The sequence below is a fragment of the Zeugodacus cucurbitae genome, chromosome 3 (genome assembly GCF_028554725.1).
Source record: "Zeugodacus cucurbitae isolate PBARC_wt_2022May chromosome 3, idZeuCucr1.2, whole genome shotgun sequence".
Taxonomy (NCBI): domain Eukaryota; kingdom Metazoa; phylum Arthropoda; class Insecta; order Diptera; family Tephritidae; genus Zeugodacus; species Zeugodacus cucurbitae.
This window is the reverse complement of record NC_071668.1, coordinates 46,522,078-46,540,009: the sequence shown is the minus strand read 5'-3', so window position 1 is coordinate 46,540,009 and position 17,932 is coordinate 46,522,078. Positions and strand designations below refer to the sequence as shown.

At 34.3% G+C, this 17,932-nt stretch overlaps 1 protein-coding gene across 6 annotated transcripts in view; it reads left to right on the top strand.

Annotated features, from left to right (window-relative positions):
* LOC105217976 (G1/S-specific cyclin-E) overlaps positions 1 to 17,932 on the top strand; it is a 42,110-nt gene that overhangs the window by 15,378 nt on the left and 8,800 nt on the right. The window contains exons 1-3 of one of the 6 annotated variants that reach the window (XM_011193269.3): positions 5,925 to 6,420; positions 13,313 to 13,380; positions 15,382 to 15,883. In XM_011193269.3, the coding sequence (XP_011191571.2) occupies positions 13,349 to 13,380; positions 15,382 to 15,883 (534 nt within the window). In that variant the 5' untranslated portion in view covers positions 5,925 to 6,420; positions 13,313 to 13,348. Of the gene's footprint in view, positions 1 to 5,924; positions 6,421 to 7,650; positions 7,975 to 7,997; positions 8,072 to 8,229; positions 8,569 to 13,312; positions 13,381 to 15,381; positions 15,884 to 17,932 lie in introns of those variants that run through there. The other 5 variants (XM_011193271.3, XM_011193270.3, XM_011193272.3 and 2 more) reach the window with 5 other exon arrangements.

The window sequence follows — 17,932 nt, the reverse complement described above, 5'->3', positions numbered from 1 at the left end:
AGTATGAAGATTATAAAATATATTTATATGAGAACGTGTTTCCACGAATTCAAAATAACTTATAACTTGACCCATATATTCGGTATAAAATCAACTAAAATAACGATAATACTTATATATGGTATATGGGACTGAAGTAGTTCGTGTGCCAATTTTATACATTTTCCGAACTCACTTAAATTTGCTTATTGACCGATGTATACGGAATACTGCCCACCGGAAAATATCAGATGAAATATCGACCTAATTATTTAATTTTCACGCATTATTATAGGGAAAAGACTGAATTCATTAACATCATATTTATTCTGTTAAAATCATCCATAATGACTGAGGACTTATGTTCGGTATTTGGGGTATTGGACAATTCTAGTCAATGCGATTATAATTATGTTATAAGGGAAGTAGTCCCGATTGTGTACCGATTTCGCCCATTTTCAAGATGTTACTTCAGAATGCCAGAATGCCAAGAAAGATTAAATACCAAATTTGGTTGAGATTGGTCGGGTGGTTCGTGTGATATGGCGTTCCCTCCAAAGTGGCTGCGCCACGCCGATTAACCATTTTAATGAAATTCCAAGTGAAACTATATTTATATTATATAACTAGCAGACCCGGGCACACGTTTTTGTGGCTAAGGTATACATTAAATTAGTAAACTTTCAGTACAAAGAAAAAATTCTTACGCATAAAGACAAAAACGTTATAACCGGTAAATTTTAAAATGATGAGCATATTTCAAAGTTGGCTCAAACTTGGCTTCGATGACGATATTGATTACCTTCTTCACAGCCAGTCTTGTTCTATTGCAAAGTCGAGGATGATTTATTTTCTGCATGTTGACAACTCACACAACTTTTAATTGCAAGTGAGTGGGGATAGTCCTGGCAATTTCAAATAATCTGTGGGATAATTAACTACGTCATCCTAGTTTGTAGCTGTGTCAACTCTCCTGGAACGAAATTCTAAATTGTCGCATTAAGAGCATCGAGATCTTTGTTTTTACCACCAATATAGGTCATTCAATCAGTCATTTATGGTTATCATATTGTGGTTTCATGTCAGGAAATACACGATGAATAAGTTTCTCTTTCGAGTCCATGAAGTGACAGAAATCTTTTAGAAATAATATTATCGAGGTGTCAATGACCCTGCCATTTCCAACTGCTTCTACAATCGCAATTTGATATTGTTGCAAAAACACTCATATGTTAGTTCTTAGTTGGCGATTCTTTATGTGTCGCCACAATTATTTTAGTTCGTCAGCAACAGTTGATCTAGTAATAACTGGAATAGTGTTTTCGTTCTCGCGTAAATCTTTTAAAGTCCTGTGCAGTGCCTTCAGCGACTTCTTGAATATCTGGAAAATCTTCATTATACATAGCTCTATTTGGCGATTTTGCAGACTGGTGTTTCGATGATTTGCAATTTATGAGTAATTTTAAGGCCGAATGTGTCGTTTGTCTGCCTATTAACAGGTGCCAAGTTGCCCCTATTCCCGTTAACCTTGGTGGTGAAAATTAGTGAAATTGGTTCAGGAATTACATCATCTATTGGACTTTATGCCGAATATATAGGTCAAATTGTGTGTTATCTTAATACAATTACATCAATAAGTTGCGATAGTATAAAATATTCGGTTGCACCCGAACTTAGCATTTCCTTATTTGTTACAAATTGTTTTGGACTATCGATACAACCTTATACATTTGAACAATAACAAAAATATTTTAACAAAGCAACATTGATAACCTTCAAAATATAATTTTTTTGTTTTCTCTTTTTATATTTTTCTTGTCAACTCGAATAAAATTCTCTTATTATTATCTTCCTCGCAATTTTTCCATATTTACTTACTTATTTTCTAATCTTTTCCTGGCTTTCCACGAACATTCCAAGACTAAAATTAGTCAGATCGGTTTGGCCGTTCTCGACTTTTTGTGAAACTAACGGTTTATTTATTTAATTTAAATTTATATTTACATATACATACATACATATATTACAATTAAAATTTATATTTATATATTACAAATTACATGTATGGGAGGATAGAAAAGTGTGGATTTTAGACTTCTTCAGGAATTTTTTTAATTTTTCTCTCCGTAAGAACCATCTTTGTACTTCAAGGAATATTGTAAAAAAAGAATTAGCGAAAACGGTTCAGCTATTATCGAGTTATGCGCTTAGCAACACATTTTGCAATTCATTTTTATGTCTATAATGGTAGATATTTTTAACAGTCGTTATTATCCGATTTCCATACAAATTTAAATTTTAGCTTTTAGTATGTTGATATTTATAAATAACCCTGATTAGTGAAAACTTCTTCTCGAAAAATGGTCGAATCAATATACATTAGTACATATGTATACATATATTTCCTGAATTCACATACTTATTATATGTTTACGTGAAAAACAACCTCTTCGTAAGGTTGACTTAATATAATTCCATTGAAATACATCATAATTTTCTTATAATCAAAAAATAAATCCTTTATTTGCTACAAAGTTTTGAGATAAAAACTTATCCAAGTGTCTACTATGCGGTGTTTGAGAATAGCAGCAATAGAAATCTGTTTTTATACTCTCGCAACATGTTGCACAGAGTATTATACTTTTGTTCACATTTTTTTGGGAAAGTGTGCGTGGCCCCGCCCCTATTCAGTTTTTTGTACATATCTCGTAAACTAATAAAGCTATATCAACCAAACTCTCAAGAGTCGTTTCTTTTAGCCACTTCCTTATATAGGTAAAAAATGGAGAAATCGGATTATAACTACGCCCACCTCCCATACAAAGGTTATGTTGAAAACTACTGAAAATACTTTAATTCACTAAGGGAAAACATTCTTCTTGACTGGAGTAGACACCGGTTATAGCCGAGCCCTCAACATTTATTCCTCGCTTTGGCAGTTTGGCGAAAATTGGTTATACCAAGTGAAGACAGGACCTTCTCCACCTGGTCCTTTCAACGGAGTGGATGTCTCCCTCTTCCTCGGCTTCCACCAGTAGGTACCGCATCGAATACTTTCAGAGCTGGAGCACTTTCGTCCATTCGAACAACATGTCCTAACCAGCGTAGCCGCTGTCTCTTTATTCGCTAAACTATGTCTATGTCGTAAATAGGACCATAAATCTTCCGCAAAACCTTCTCTCGAAAACTACTAGTGCCATCTCATCGTAAGTTGACATCGTCCACGCTTCTGCACCGTAAAGTAGGGCGGGAATGATGAGGGACTTGTAGAGTTTGGTTTTTGTTCGACGAGAGAGGACTTTACTTTTCAATTGCCTAGTCCATAATAGCAACTGTTGGCAAGAGTGATTCTGCGTTGGATTTCAAGGCTAACATTATTTTTGGTGTTGATGCTGGTGCCTAGGTATACGAAATTATCTACAACTTCAAATTTATGACTGTCAACAGTGACATGGGAGCCAAGACGCGAATGCGCTGACTGTTTGTTTGACGACAGGAGATATTTCGTCTTGTCCTCCTTCACCACCAGACCCATACGCTTCGCTTCCCTATCAAGTCTGGAGAAGGCAGAACTGAAAGGGAAAACATTAGAAACCTTTACTTTCATGGTAAAGATGGAACAGCGCAACTGCACTCCAATTGGTATACAAAATTTTAAATGACCGTTTAAAGGCGTGACTCCGCCCATTTATGGGTCAAAAACCATATCTTCCAAACTACTCGACCAATTGCAATTAAATTCGGTTCATAACATTTTCCTGGCATCCCAATGATATGTTTTAAAAATGGACTAAATCGGTTCACAACCACGCCTTTCCATATACCAATACATTGAAGTCGATCTGAATCGTTTACAATATATAAAGTAAGCACTAGTGGAGATATCGGAACAGAACTTTGCACAAATACTGCATTTATAGTCTGACATCGCCCTTATAAATATCGTCGAAATCGGACCATAAGTTTTCAAGGGCCCATGTATCGAATAAGAGAGCCTCAGTGCTTCTAATAAATTTTGTAACGAAAATATAGGTAAGTATCTCAGATAATTTAATGTAATTCAGAGGGACTCTTTTCCTTCTAATAGTATGTCTCCGTCGCAAATGAATGAAATTGGAACATAACTTCCCCTAGCTCCAATATTCTTAATATTTGGGGTTTCAAACTTTCATTGTATGCTTTATACCAGTTATATCGGCAGATATGTGAGATATATCGGCAACATTTAGTGATCATATAATCTTGGATAAAATTTAGTGGCAAAAATAGTTGAAATCGGTCCAGGAATTACGTCATACCCCATACACTATATATAATGATTTTTGTTATTCTAGTGAACTTAATGCCGAATATATGAGTCAATCTGTGTGTTAAAGAGTATACAATGTTCGGTTAAGCCCGAACTTAGCCTTTCCCTACGAGCTGCCAATCCTTAATAATTTACGTCGGGATCTACACGGAACCGAATTATCCATTGAAGCTTTAGAATTATGTTCCAACATACAGGTCTCTGGTATTTGCAGCGACCCATATTACTTTCAATAAAGGCTGGCCATCCAACTCCAATGGACATAATAGCTCCCTAAACCATCGGACTCACAATTCATATTACTTCAGATCAAGCACATTGTTCGTTTTCATCCAAAATTTCGAACTTAAACTCATTTGTAAATAAAAACTTTTTCGAAAATCCTTTCCCTTTTTTATGTTCTTTGCCAATTCTAAACGAATTATTAATAACTAATACCAATTTTCAAGACCAAATTATTAATATAAAATGTTTTACTTTATTTCACATGTTAACCGTATATATCGGTAGAAAGGGGGAGCAAGGGGAAAGATATGACCAGATTTTACACATTTTTAGCATAGAGTTACATTATTAAAATAAAAAGAATACCTGCACTCAAATTTTCAATAAAATATTATCCATAGGAAGTTAGGTCCTCACGCTCCATATATAGGTTCTAGAAAAGTATAACCCAATTTTGAAAATTTTTAAGTCGAAAGTATTATTCCGTTATGTTCATTGTTGGTTGATTATATATATATGTACGTACATATATACAGTGGAACTTCCATAACTCGAAGATCGGCATTAGCGTTTAGATTTCAAATTCCATAAAAATTTCCTTCCATAACTCAAACTTCCTTAACTCGAAGTTCTCCATAACTCGAACTCTTGATTTGGCAATAGAAGTCAAATGTGATACAAATTTCCTTCCATAAATCGAACTTTTCGACCAGGACATAATACAAAATTTAATATTGTACAATCGTGGCAGAATTTTAAAAGAATCCCTCTATTACACTTACGGATTTCATAAAACATGTAGCAAAGGCATGGGGTACAGACATCAAAATTGCAGGATACATGTTGTAACGTATGTACATAGAACGCTATGCGAAGTAAATAACTAAAACAGGATATAAATCTGCATTTTACAGATTTTTGAAAAATGTATGTTTCAATGAAAAATTATATAACTCGAAGTCTCTCTAACTTGAAGTTTTTTTGTGGATTATGGTGATTCCAATTAGAGAAGTTCCGCTGTATATGTATATATTATACTACTACTGTTTTCATCCATAGTTTTCGCACTTATTGTATATCACATAATTTGTACCGTTAGCTTATAACTGCGTTGTATAATTACTAGTAAAACAATTTATGACTTCGATTTTTAAGATGATTTTAGAACAAGAACAGTTGTGGAATGACATAGTATTCATCAAATAATAATACTCTTTAAATCATCACCGCATATAACTGCCAAAAAAGAGAGATAATGGGCATTATTTTTGTAAATTATTTCCCCCCATCTGCGATAGCAAAGACATGAACCTAAGATACTTTCATGTGTTTATTCTTTGAATGAATCGGCATGATCAGCTGACAGCTGTCAAATAGCGCGCCTCTCAGTGGATATTTGCGGCGAACTAGTGGTTACGGCTGTGAGAGAGCTCGTCATCTTTGTCTTTGCTGTTTGCAGCTAAAGCCGCTTACAATTTGCCACTCGGTTCTGGTTTATAACATCGTCGATGTTATGAAAAAATATTAAAATCGCTGGGAATTAATTGGCAAAATAAAAGTTTTTAATTTGGCCAAATAAGGAATACATCCTTTGGTTTTGCTAAAGTGTCGACGAAAAGTACCCGATACCATTTTATTGTTGTGGTGTTAATTGTGCTCAAGTAAAAGTCAACGCGTGGCTGAACGGCTTTGGTTATGTGCTAGGTATTGTTATAACAACCTGTGATTTTGAGTGGCATTTTTGGATTATCTTGTGTCGTGTTGGTTTGGAAAAATAATAGTAATTAAGCGGCCGTTTTAACATTCGATGGAGTATTGAAAAGAATTGGATACTGCGAAAAAATTGACCTCAATACTAGTCCATTGTACTGAATATATGTTGAAATACTTGGCAGGAATATATATTGGTAAGTGAAATGTGGCATATGCAGGATTTGCATTGTTCCACGATGATAGATCAGCCTAGTTGCACCTGTTATTTTGTTGAGGAATTTAATCGTGTCTTGTTGAAATGTGTCAGTTTTAACGCAACCATTTGCAGCGTTATGTATGCATTTATATGGGTGTTCCCTACTTGCCCTATGTGCTTACTAATTTTTTTAACTTCCATTAATTGTTTCCAAATTAGCTAGCAGTGAATATATTGCTATAATTGCATTATTTCTTTATTTAAAATACATTTTCTACCTAATTTCGGGTTGAATATGTCCTCTGCAAATGTTATATATATATTATAATTCTGGATTTGTAGCAAAATTTTCTAAAAAAAATTGACCTATGTGGCCATCGTTGTTATATACTCCTCCAAAGTACTCTCTCGCGCGCATTGGCATTTCAGCAAAAACTTCGCTGCGAGTCGCTACATTTCAGATAAGTAGTTGCCCATTTCGCTCTCATATTGGCCGTCAAAAAGCCCGCGCGCGCCAAAATTGTTTAATAGAAATGTTGATAGCGAATGAAATCCGGTCCAGATTTTTGGCAGCATTACAAAATTTGACTCCTGGAGATATGTCCTCTTATTCCATACCAAATATGCATAGGTTTTCATTCATAAAATACGTGAATTATTGACTGAAAGTTAGCTTTCAAAACGCAAAAATCGCGTCGACGTGGTGACGGCTGTGTGTGTATTTGTTGTTGTTTGTTAAGATTATAACAGTGTTGTATCTCAATTAGGTTTTACCCTCGGTACTTTTTTGTAGCCTTTATCATATATGTGAACGACGTAGTGGCATTAAGTGAGGCACAGGTTGATAAAATATTAACACCTGATGGGGTAAAATTTTCGCTGACAGGAGACAGGTGAATGCACATAGTGTGAATTCTAATTTGCAAAAGTCAAATACCCATTTCACTGTTCCCACCATAATTTGAATAATTGGCATCAGTTTCTGTTGGGCAACGGATTGAATTATAAAACGAAATACAAACTATTGTGATATGTCGCAGATTTGAAATCGGTAAAGCTCTGAAATGTTACAATATTGTGCAATACACAATTTATGTATGATATATAAGATGTCCAGTTCTATGCATCTCACTTTACTTGTTATCACAATGGCACAAAGTGGAAAGCGTTGGCATTATTGGTGTCGTCACAATCAAGGGGGGGGGGGGGGGAAAGTAAACGACAAACAGCTGATATAACAGAACGTGAATATCAATAAAAATGTATACGGCGAACAAGGCCAGTCGATCAACTAGCTCTGACGTCTTGTAAAAAGTAGCGGGAGAGAATCCACGCATATTGGGTTCATCATATAGCATATATGCTCTCGCTGATGATATTTCGCCCCACAAACTTCGCTTCTCGCTTTTGCTGGATGTACGCTCTTGGCGCGGTCGTCGTCTTTTGGGGAATGCGCGAAATGGTTTGACAATATTGTTGCTATCGTGGTGTATGTGTTGTTGCTGTTCATTTGGCGCCCCGATCATCTGTTTTGGCGCAATTATAACGACTGGTTAGTATTTTGATGCAGTTCAGCTAAAAAGCAGTGATTTCCTTGATTTCAATCAAACGAAGTTGCTCTCGAATTGGTGTTCAACTTTCCTGTGAATGTGCGTGTTTATATATGAGCATTTGAATGTATGTGTGTTTATAAAAGGATTTGGAAAAGATACATGCGAGTTAACAAATATGTATGAATGAAATTTTTGTGAGAGCTTTTGGTCCTGCACATAAATAATTCGTTACTGGTATATGGGATGATAAATCTCAATCTATCAAATTTTTGGCGGTTTAACTTCTTCAGCATATGTGTGCGCGCTTTCAGCTAATCGAAGGTTGCTTTTCAAGTTATATCAGCTACTTTTTGTTTTTATTCTTTGCCCCCAAATTTTCGGCGGCAAAGTTGATATTTTCGCGCCAGCATTCCCTATGTTGGCGGTGGCGTTTGCATGCTCGGCATTACTCGCCGCGTGGATGCAGTTTATTATTTTTGACATTTCATGGCAGTGTGGTGGTTGTGAAGTGCGCGCGCAATAGTAAACTTTCGCTTGTCGCACGTAGAGATCTATGTCAAAAGTAGCGCAAATGGAAAGCGGTTATCGATGGGGTAATAGAAGCCCTACGGCTCAATTCGGTGTTCATTAATTTCCTCTTTCAATACATAATCGTATATGTGTGTACATATAGATGAAAATCCGTATATAAATATGTATATAAATGTTTTTAGCAAAAATATGCTACTAAATTAATGCATATCCATATGCACATCATATATTTTTATATTTTTGTTGTTGTAGTTAAAAAATAATTAATTTTATGTTTAGTCTTGTTTGTATGTACCCTAAAAATTTACTTAATTAATACATGTAAATACTTTTTTATTCTAGTGCTTCATTGTCATTTGTGCTGTGTTAAAATGGAGCTGGATTTGATATTGATCGAATATAATTCCTAAACGTCAATTTCATAAAATCCGTACCGACTTAGTTAAACTATAAGTAATTAGGTGTTATCCTTTATTTAAGGGTCAAAAGTCGAAGGCCACAAAATTTAAGCATTGTAGGATCACACCTATACAAAAAGATACAATTTATATGTCCTTATGACTTGTTCAATATATTTTGCTTCTAATAAGTCGACTACAGAGCTGTATACAAATATTCATATATATTTTTAGCTTTAGTGCACCAAGTCAATAGAATGTCACTGCTTGTTTCTTTCTAATTGCTTAATAGTAATTTTAATGAACTAAAGTTCTGGATAATGTTAATCAAACTCACGTAAATTGATGTCCACTAAAAGTGACCAATTGCTATAAAAGTATTTGTAAACTGTTACTTAACCCTAAGGATTAAGCAATTGAAAATCAATACCCTTTTGGACTGTTGCTCAATATGAAAATAAACATTGCCTGCATTTAGGCGCATTTTGAATAAATTAAATTTAACTGCTCGTTCTATTCAATAAGAGTCTGATCTCTATCTGTATTATATTTAGTAAGAAAATGTATACACTAAAATGAAAGTCATCTTCAATTCGCCACTTTTATCTGTGTTATGTTTTGGCTCTGCTCATATAGTCAAGCATTTACTTGCGTTTGTTTCCATTTCGCAGAATTGGCGATGCAAATACAACCGAAAAAAGGTTCCAACTGTCTATATTATCATTACTTCCAGTTTTTAGTGCTTTTTTGTAACTTAATATCGAGATATTAAAATAAATAGAAATCTTCTATTTGACAAATTCTCTCTCCTAAAGTTTTCTAATTATAAAGTTAGCTAATAATTGTTATATTCTTGCAATAATTGTGAATAATTTTTCAGTTCTGTTGTATGTATGTATGTTATCAGCGTTCTACCGTTTAGCCGGTTATAGCCGAATCGATGAGAGCGCGCCACTCTTCTCTTTCCTTCGCAGTTCGGCGCCAGTTGGAGATTCCAAGTGTAACCAGGTCGCTCTCCACCTGGTCCCTCCAACGGAGTGGATGCCTTCCCCTTCCTCGGCTTCCTCCGGCGGGTACTGCATCGAACACTTTCAGGTCTGGAGTGTTTTCGTCCATTCGGACAACATGACCTAGCCAGCGTAGCCGCTGTCTTTTTATTCGCTGAACTATGTCAATGTCGTCTATTGTATAGTATTTGGAAACTTTCCTTAATGTTGCTTGGGAGAATGATTTGTTTAATGATATAACTAAACAAGCTGTAATAAAAAACCTTTAACATTGAAACTGAAATTAAAAGGTTAATTGTTCAAAATTACACAATTACTGAATAATTGAATAATTTAATGTTAATTTAAAATACATTTTCCATTTTTTATAAAATAAAAAAAACAACTGCAAGTAGTTTTTACTTCTACTGCTAATAAGGAGTTATAAATTGTTGATGTTATCCAATGCCATACAGCATAGAGTTGTAAACAGTACCACAGAAAAGTTGAAAGACAACTCAACTTAAAATTTTGTGTGAGGTTGAGTTGATATCGACAATATCGAGTTTTCAATTGAAGTGAAGTTGAATAGCAACATTGACTTGCTTCATTATGCATAACAATTAAAATAAATTGCAACGGCTTGACTTTGTAGTTTAGAAGCGTGTAGGTTGTGAGGTCCTAAGTATGAATCACATATGAAAATGTATTTATGTTTATATTTATTTAACTATCCATATATCTATTTGTTGTGCATCAAGCAATGTCCTCTTCACACATTTACCAAAATCCAAGAACATGATTATATTTATATTTGTTAAACAAAATGCACCAGGTAGTAGATGTACATTCTAATAACGAAAAACACATTTATAACATGGCGCTTTTAGCTGGAAAAACTACTTCAAATTAAGAATGGTCAAGCAAAAAATGTATGTAATATGTATGTAATATGTATGTACATACTCGTACATACTAAAAAGAGTAATGTAGCTGATTTGATCTTGTACCTACATAAATAGTTGATCTCAGAGCAAGTCACACTGGCATATGTATACATTGATAACAGCATTGAAAGGATGTTCAAATCCCCGCAAAGGTGGTATTTGTTGCTTGAACTGGAAATTGTGAAGGTGTTCCTGAATTATGATGTTCATGCTGTTACACTTAAAATTATGCATAATCAGGAGTGTTGGTTACTACTATGATATTTTACATAATTTTACAAAATTAATAATATCAAAAGTCTGGCAACACCCATTTCGCTAGAGATTCCTTTGACTTTTATAATGTTTGAATATATGTATGCCTGTAGCAGCGCCACTGCACTTTGCCCAGTAACGAAACGATGAATGAAATACTTGTTCTATTAATTCTGCCGTCTGGTCGGCTTATTTTTTTGATGCTTTATCTCTGTAATATATGTATACCCAGCAGTGAATCGATGTGTTTCAGGATAAATAAGGGACTAAGAGTTTACAAGTTTTTTTACTTCCAACTCTTCTTCAGATTAAAAGATAATGAAACATCGGTCATTGGCAAGTTCAAAAAAGTGTTTGATAAAATTTGTGATATAGCTTATATGTATATAAACATCATTAACGATGACTAATACTCAGGGAAAACGGACGGTACTCCATCTGGTATCGCTAAGGTCCATAACAGGTCTATGCGTGGCCTGCTGGCGTACCAGACTAACCTAACTGTATATAAATACCACAATAGACTACCTTAAAAAGATGTACCTATAATAAAAGATATCGATGGAATGAAATTACGCAAACTACATACTTTTCATACTCCAGAAACATTAATGATATACCATTTTGACTATTTCATACTATTCCTTTAATTAATTCACAAGTTTGCAGTGTGTGTAACTAGTTCCAACAAATGATTCCGCTCTAGTTTTTACTGCGTGGTTGTTATTGCTCATATATTGTTGACTGACCATGAGTTTTCTTTTCATTGACGATTTTAGTTTTTTTTCTATATTGCAACATCCTCAGAGATTTTTCCAAGAATTCTTCAATGGGAAAATTGCTTTGAGAAATACGTCCATAAAATAAACAACCACCAAGCAACTTACCATAGATACATACATACATACATGCATATCATACTTGGGTACAATTTTTTGTTTTTGTTTGTATAAAAGTATCCTCAATGCACTGCAATGTACATACATAATAATGTTTGGATACTCACTTATTTAGGTGCATACAGGATACGCATATACATGTATGTATGTAAAGATACAAACATACCCATCTTAAAGTAATTCTAATCGAGGTATGGGGTAATAAGAGAAAACAAAACTCAAATTAAATATATAAATATGAAAACAAAGATATGTATGTCGAAATATGTAACTACAAATGTGAGATAGGCACATACAACTACGTTTGCTTACAATTTAGCACTTAAGATAAAAAAAAAATTAACGGAATTTTTATTACACCAAACTAAATAAATAATATATTTATTTCATACAAAAATATTCACTGAATTTGGCTAAATTTGTTTTGTATTAACAAATATATTTTATAAAGAACCTACACTTATTTTGGCAGAGTTTAATGATACTTGCTCGTCAGGTGTACTTCATTTCCTTAATTAATTATTCTTAACTAATTTGGGGACTTGCCTAAGTTGGAATTCATTAGCTGCCGGTATTAACCGTGCGCATAGACGCCTTCATCTGCGTACATATGTATGTTCGGAGACAACAGGTGCGCAGGACATTCATGCACTCAGCTGCGCATCTCATCAACGACTTTGAATTGATCACATAAAAATAATGTAATCCTCTTTTAATGATTATTTGTTATTAGAAATGCAATTTTGATACATTTGTATATAAAACAGAAAACTTTAGAACGTTTTTTCATCCATTTAATGATTTTTAAAGGACCCGTGATACCGTTATAGTTTTTAATGCGAGTAATTACTAAAGGTAACGTGACATATGGCAACAAAATATAATGATATTCTTGTCTATTACAATTCAGCAGTCACATAATCAGTATTAACTTGTACATATGTATGTGTGTATGTATGTGCCAGTATGCGTGTTAACAATTAAAAGTCATGCAGTCACTCTTTTTGACACCTTCCACTTTTTGAACTCCTGTGTTTTGGAATTTTAGTTTAATTTCCGTTATTTTAAAACGACATAATTGCATATGTACACACATACAAATACACATACATGTCGAATTAAGTATATATGTATACATATACTTTTAACCGCCTTCACAAGGTTCATCGTGTTTGCGAGTACAGAAATATGTTAGAAATACGCCCAAAGGTTTAAAATTGCTTCGCAAATGTCTACTAGAAAATAACATAAAACTAACCAAAGTTATTAAAAAATTATAATTTTTGTTTAATAATTCAGTAAATTTACTGTTTACTTTCAGTTTGTAATTGATCTGGAATAACCGCTCGAGTCAAATATGAGTTACAACATTAGCACATATTACAAAAAGTGAGTTAAATATGAACATACAATTTCATTAATTTACATAAATAATTTCATAACTATTTGCATGTACTCATAGAGGCACATTGTACATAGTCATGTATGGATGTGGGTAGATATATGTTGCTTTAGGAAGACTTTTTTATAAATTATAAGCGTTTTTAAATAAGCATTTAAATTAAGTTATATGCAGAGCGAATTCAGCTGCAAAATCGTTTATGTGTCCATCCTTTCGACCAAATGACTAAGTGATTATGTACTATTATTTGAAACCACAATGATCAGAGAGGGGTGTGTACGGAATTACCTTCAATTAATTTGGTGATCATTATAGTAGTCTAAAAATTAAGGAATGGAACATACAATGTAAATGCATGCATACAACAGCAATAATTACAATAACCACCCACCCCAACATAGGCAGGGCACTGTTTCCCTATGTGAAAACCGCAAGAACCAGCCGAAATGTCAGCAGCCACGCCGCCGGCGACAGTGACGAGTCAAAGCCACTTGCAGTTAATTGACAACATCATCGTCATCCCGCCAATACGTACATATTCTGCTATAACGGGGCGTCATATCGGGCTTGTGCACTATTGGCATTCGTGACATTCGTTTTTTTCTTTTTTCAATATTTTTTTTTTGTATATTCGTTGCATGTTGCACATATTTTCATATAAAAGACAAAAGGGATGCAAATGTAACAGCAATTATATCCCTTTTCACCATTCCAATAGTTATGATGGCATTACGTGGAACGCGGAAAATTTGTATGAAAATAACTGCCATGATATGTATGACATACCAATAGTTTTGACACCTCGCCATTTGAGTTCCTATGCAGACGACAGTGTCCTTTAAAGTAAATAGTAGAATAGTTGCAATTGAAGTGGGAAACTTGCGGCAAAACAAAAAAATTGGTGGCAGTTTTTCGGAGAGTATATGAACTGGGCTGTTCTATCCCAGCTCTGTCAAATCTTCGTGTCATGTCTTTTAAAAATATTATCATAAAAAATCATTAACCATTCAGTAAAGGCTTTGGATTTGTTACCCATCCATTTCTCTCCACAAAAGTTTTTATTGGTTGGCTTAATTATTTATAGGTTAGGAAAAATTTTAATTAAACAAATTTCATGACAATCTTTTATTATCAATTTTTTTATTATTTTAAAATAGTTCTTTATCACATATACACATGTACATATATGTATAAACAGTAACTGAAAATTTGAAAATTCTCTAAAAACGCACATAAGCTAAGCAAGATGGTTGAGAATTTACCTTCTCATGCGTAAGAATAGAACCCTTCCCTTAGAAAATCGCAGATATGTGTACAGTACATTTGTTAAAAAAATAAATGATTTCGACATACTTAATGAGCAAACAATTTACTGTGTGTCTTGAAGATAAGTTAAGGGTTAAATATAAATAGTTACCCAGCTTCCGCAGTTGTAATCATCTACTGGGTGTTGTCTTATTGTTTAAGCTATAAATTGCAATCTATTTTCGCGCATCATTTGACATAATTGTAACGACTGTAATTCGACTCAGAGCACCTTTAAAATCAGAAACAAACCTTTCACAATCAATTGTTCCCCTCAATTGTGAACTCTGATAGGAAAGGATTAAGGGCAGTAAGGAAAATGCGGCGGAAATGCAAAGAAATGGGCGCGCTACTATATATGTATGAAATGTACTCACATTCTTCATGTACACTATTCAAATGAAAGGATTGCTGCTGTTGTGTAATAGGCAAATGAAATGTAAATTTCGCATGAAATGCAATTATGTGAATTACTTAATTTTAACACCGATGATGAACGTATTTTGCCTACCTAAATTGTTAAGCATAATTATGGGGCACTTATTTTTCTCAGGACCTAAATTTTTGAGTTAAATTTAATGCATATTATGAGTTTATATACTTTCCCACCCTTTTTTATAATTACCATAGGATAGTTGAAAAGGAATACTTATTAAACGTATTTATTTTATGTTTTCTTCCAGGGTAGAGAAGGATCGTAGTAATGAAATCTCTGCTGTAAGTCCTAATCAGAGCGAGCAATCTAATGGCCACAAGAGCAAAAGTGGCCACAAGAGCTATAAAATGCACAATACCTCAACACATCGTCAAAGCAAACTGCCTTATAGTATAGAAAATCGTAGAAAAATTGCAACAGTTGATGAGAACTGCAACGCAACGCCAATTTATGCAACGTCCTCTTGGTTACAGCCAGCAACAACATCAAGAGCAGCACAATATAAACACTTGTTAGAGGCCTCACCGTCAAAGTCTACAGTTACAACATTGGAAACTACTGATATATCAGCGATTGAAGTGCCGTCATCTACGTCACCATCATCTTCGTCTATCGATTCGGTCTTGTTACGCGGCTGGTCTCCAGTGCCGACCACATCGACAGATACCTCACATTGGTTTGCCAAAATGAATAATCGGAAAGATATCAGGAAGCGTAAGAGACAGGAGTCAGTTAATGAAGCGCAAGATGTAAGTTAAATATATTTATGTTAGTATATAAAATGTATAATGTATATGCCTAGGGTTGTGCTTGAAGTTTAAGCTTGCTTTTGTATGTACATAAACCAAATATTAGAGTACAGCTATTTCTTGTAGTTGTTGCTATTCCTATTTATATACATATGTATGCATAGGTTTCATACCAAAAACAAAATGTGAAATTGGCATTTATATGTCTTATTATATGATTCAACTTACTTTGTTGCAAGGCATTAATTTGTGTGTCCTTATGATTAAAAGGAGCATATCCTGTACCAGAATAAATATTTTATATAAGACATGTACTTCCCAACGAGCATCGTACTTAACCCTTTCGAACCTGAAAGCAACCAGCAGGAAACTTCCTGATTTATTGATTACTATAGCTTTAGTAATATATATTTTATAATAGTCTTAAAAGTGGAAAATTTTGAAGTGGAGTCTCTACCCCCTCTAGGAGGGCCTAAGGGGGGTGGGACATATGTGTCCATTCCGTTGTTTTGAGCGGGACGTATAAGTCCCGTTGGGTCTCTATATCACATAACTCAATAAAAACTAAACAATATGTTGGATATTTTTTTATAAACTAAAAATCATTTATTTCATTTATTTTGAAGGAAAAGTTAGTAAAACTGGAATTATATTTCATAAAAATATTAGATAAATCATCGTTTATGATAAGGTGCGAAACAATTCTTACATAGTGAAATTTGACACTCTTCACACATCGTTTTAGTGCGTTTTTCAATATTATTGAGGCGACAACCAGCACATCTTCGTCTTGTGCCTCCTTCAATTGGTAAATGAGTAGCGGTATTCCTATAAGTCTTCTTCTTTTTGGAAAGGCAACCAGACCTTCCACTGCGAACATTGGCTGCCGTTTTCTGACCTTCATCAATGAGCTCTTCTGCTAAAACTACTAGAAAATCAATCAATGGCGTCTTCTTACGACGTAACTCTGAATATATTATCCATGAATTTACAACAGACATCATCAAGAGGCGATAAAAAACTTTTTTCCACCACTTATTGGATTTTCGGTTCAAATCATATAAGCCAGCCATTTGGTCCAGTCTATCGACACCTCCCATAATCTCGCGATGAGCGTCTTCTGTTTACAATTTTAGCACAAAAAACACAGAGCCGTTACCTGAACTTCAAAATACCAGACGGGAAGGTTTTAAATGAGTTTAAATGGAAAATTAAGAATTTAGTTATGAGACAACTTTTTCTGGGATGTATGTGTCCCAACAGGTCCGAAAGGGTTAAAGACGATATTCATGAACATGGGTTCTCACAACAGTCGGTACTACGTAGCCGGAACGGGCCCGCATTTTTATACGTCCAGGGACTATCAAATCTCCAGCATTCCTATAAATTATTTGGAGAATATTTTATGCCGTTACAACAACAATATTCATGAAATTATTCGCTTCAGAGCAAATCATGTCTGCTACATCATTGTCCTATAAGGATTCTAACCAAAATTTCGCCCCCACAAAAATAACGGACATTTTCAAACTATTATTTGTCAACCTCCTGCATGTAACTGTTAACTACTATTTGTTCTTGTTGTCGTTTTTTTCTTTTGAAAGGCTGCAGCTTTCTGCTTTCTACTTCCTTAAACATATTATACCATCTTGCCAACATACACAATGTCTTATCCCTGAACGGGCCAAATGTCGTCTCTATGAATATTTAATTATATATTCTCAAAAGTAAACAAGTACCTATCCAAGTGTATGTATATGACTACCGCAATGTGAATGTCGTTCCGTTGGTCTAACAACATATACACACATACATTTATACGTAACGGCTTATAAGTGTCCTTTCTGTGGATACCATTAGAGACTAGTTGTATAGAAGCGCCTCGTATACATTTCAGTTATAATTTTGAAGACTCGATTGCTCTGAATACTCAACCGACATGCGGCGGTTATCTTCAGTTTGTCAGTTCCCATTTTCTGACCAAAGATAACGTGCTCAGTAATTGCTGATTAGAGTCATATCTCTGCTATAACATTATCCTGTGAAAAT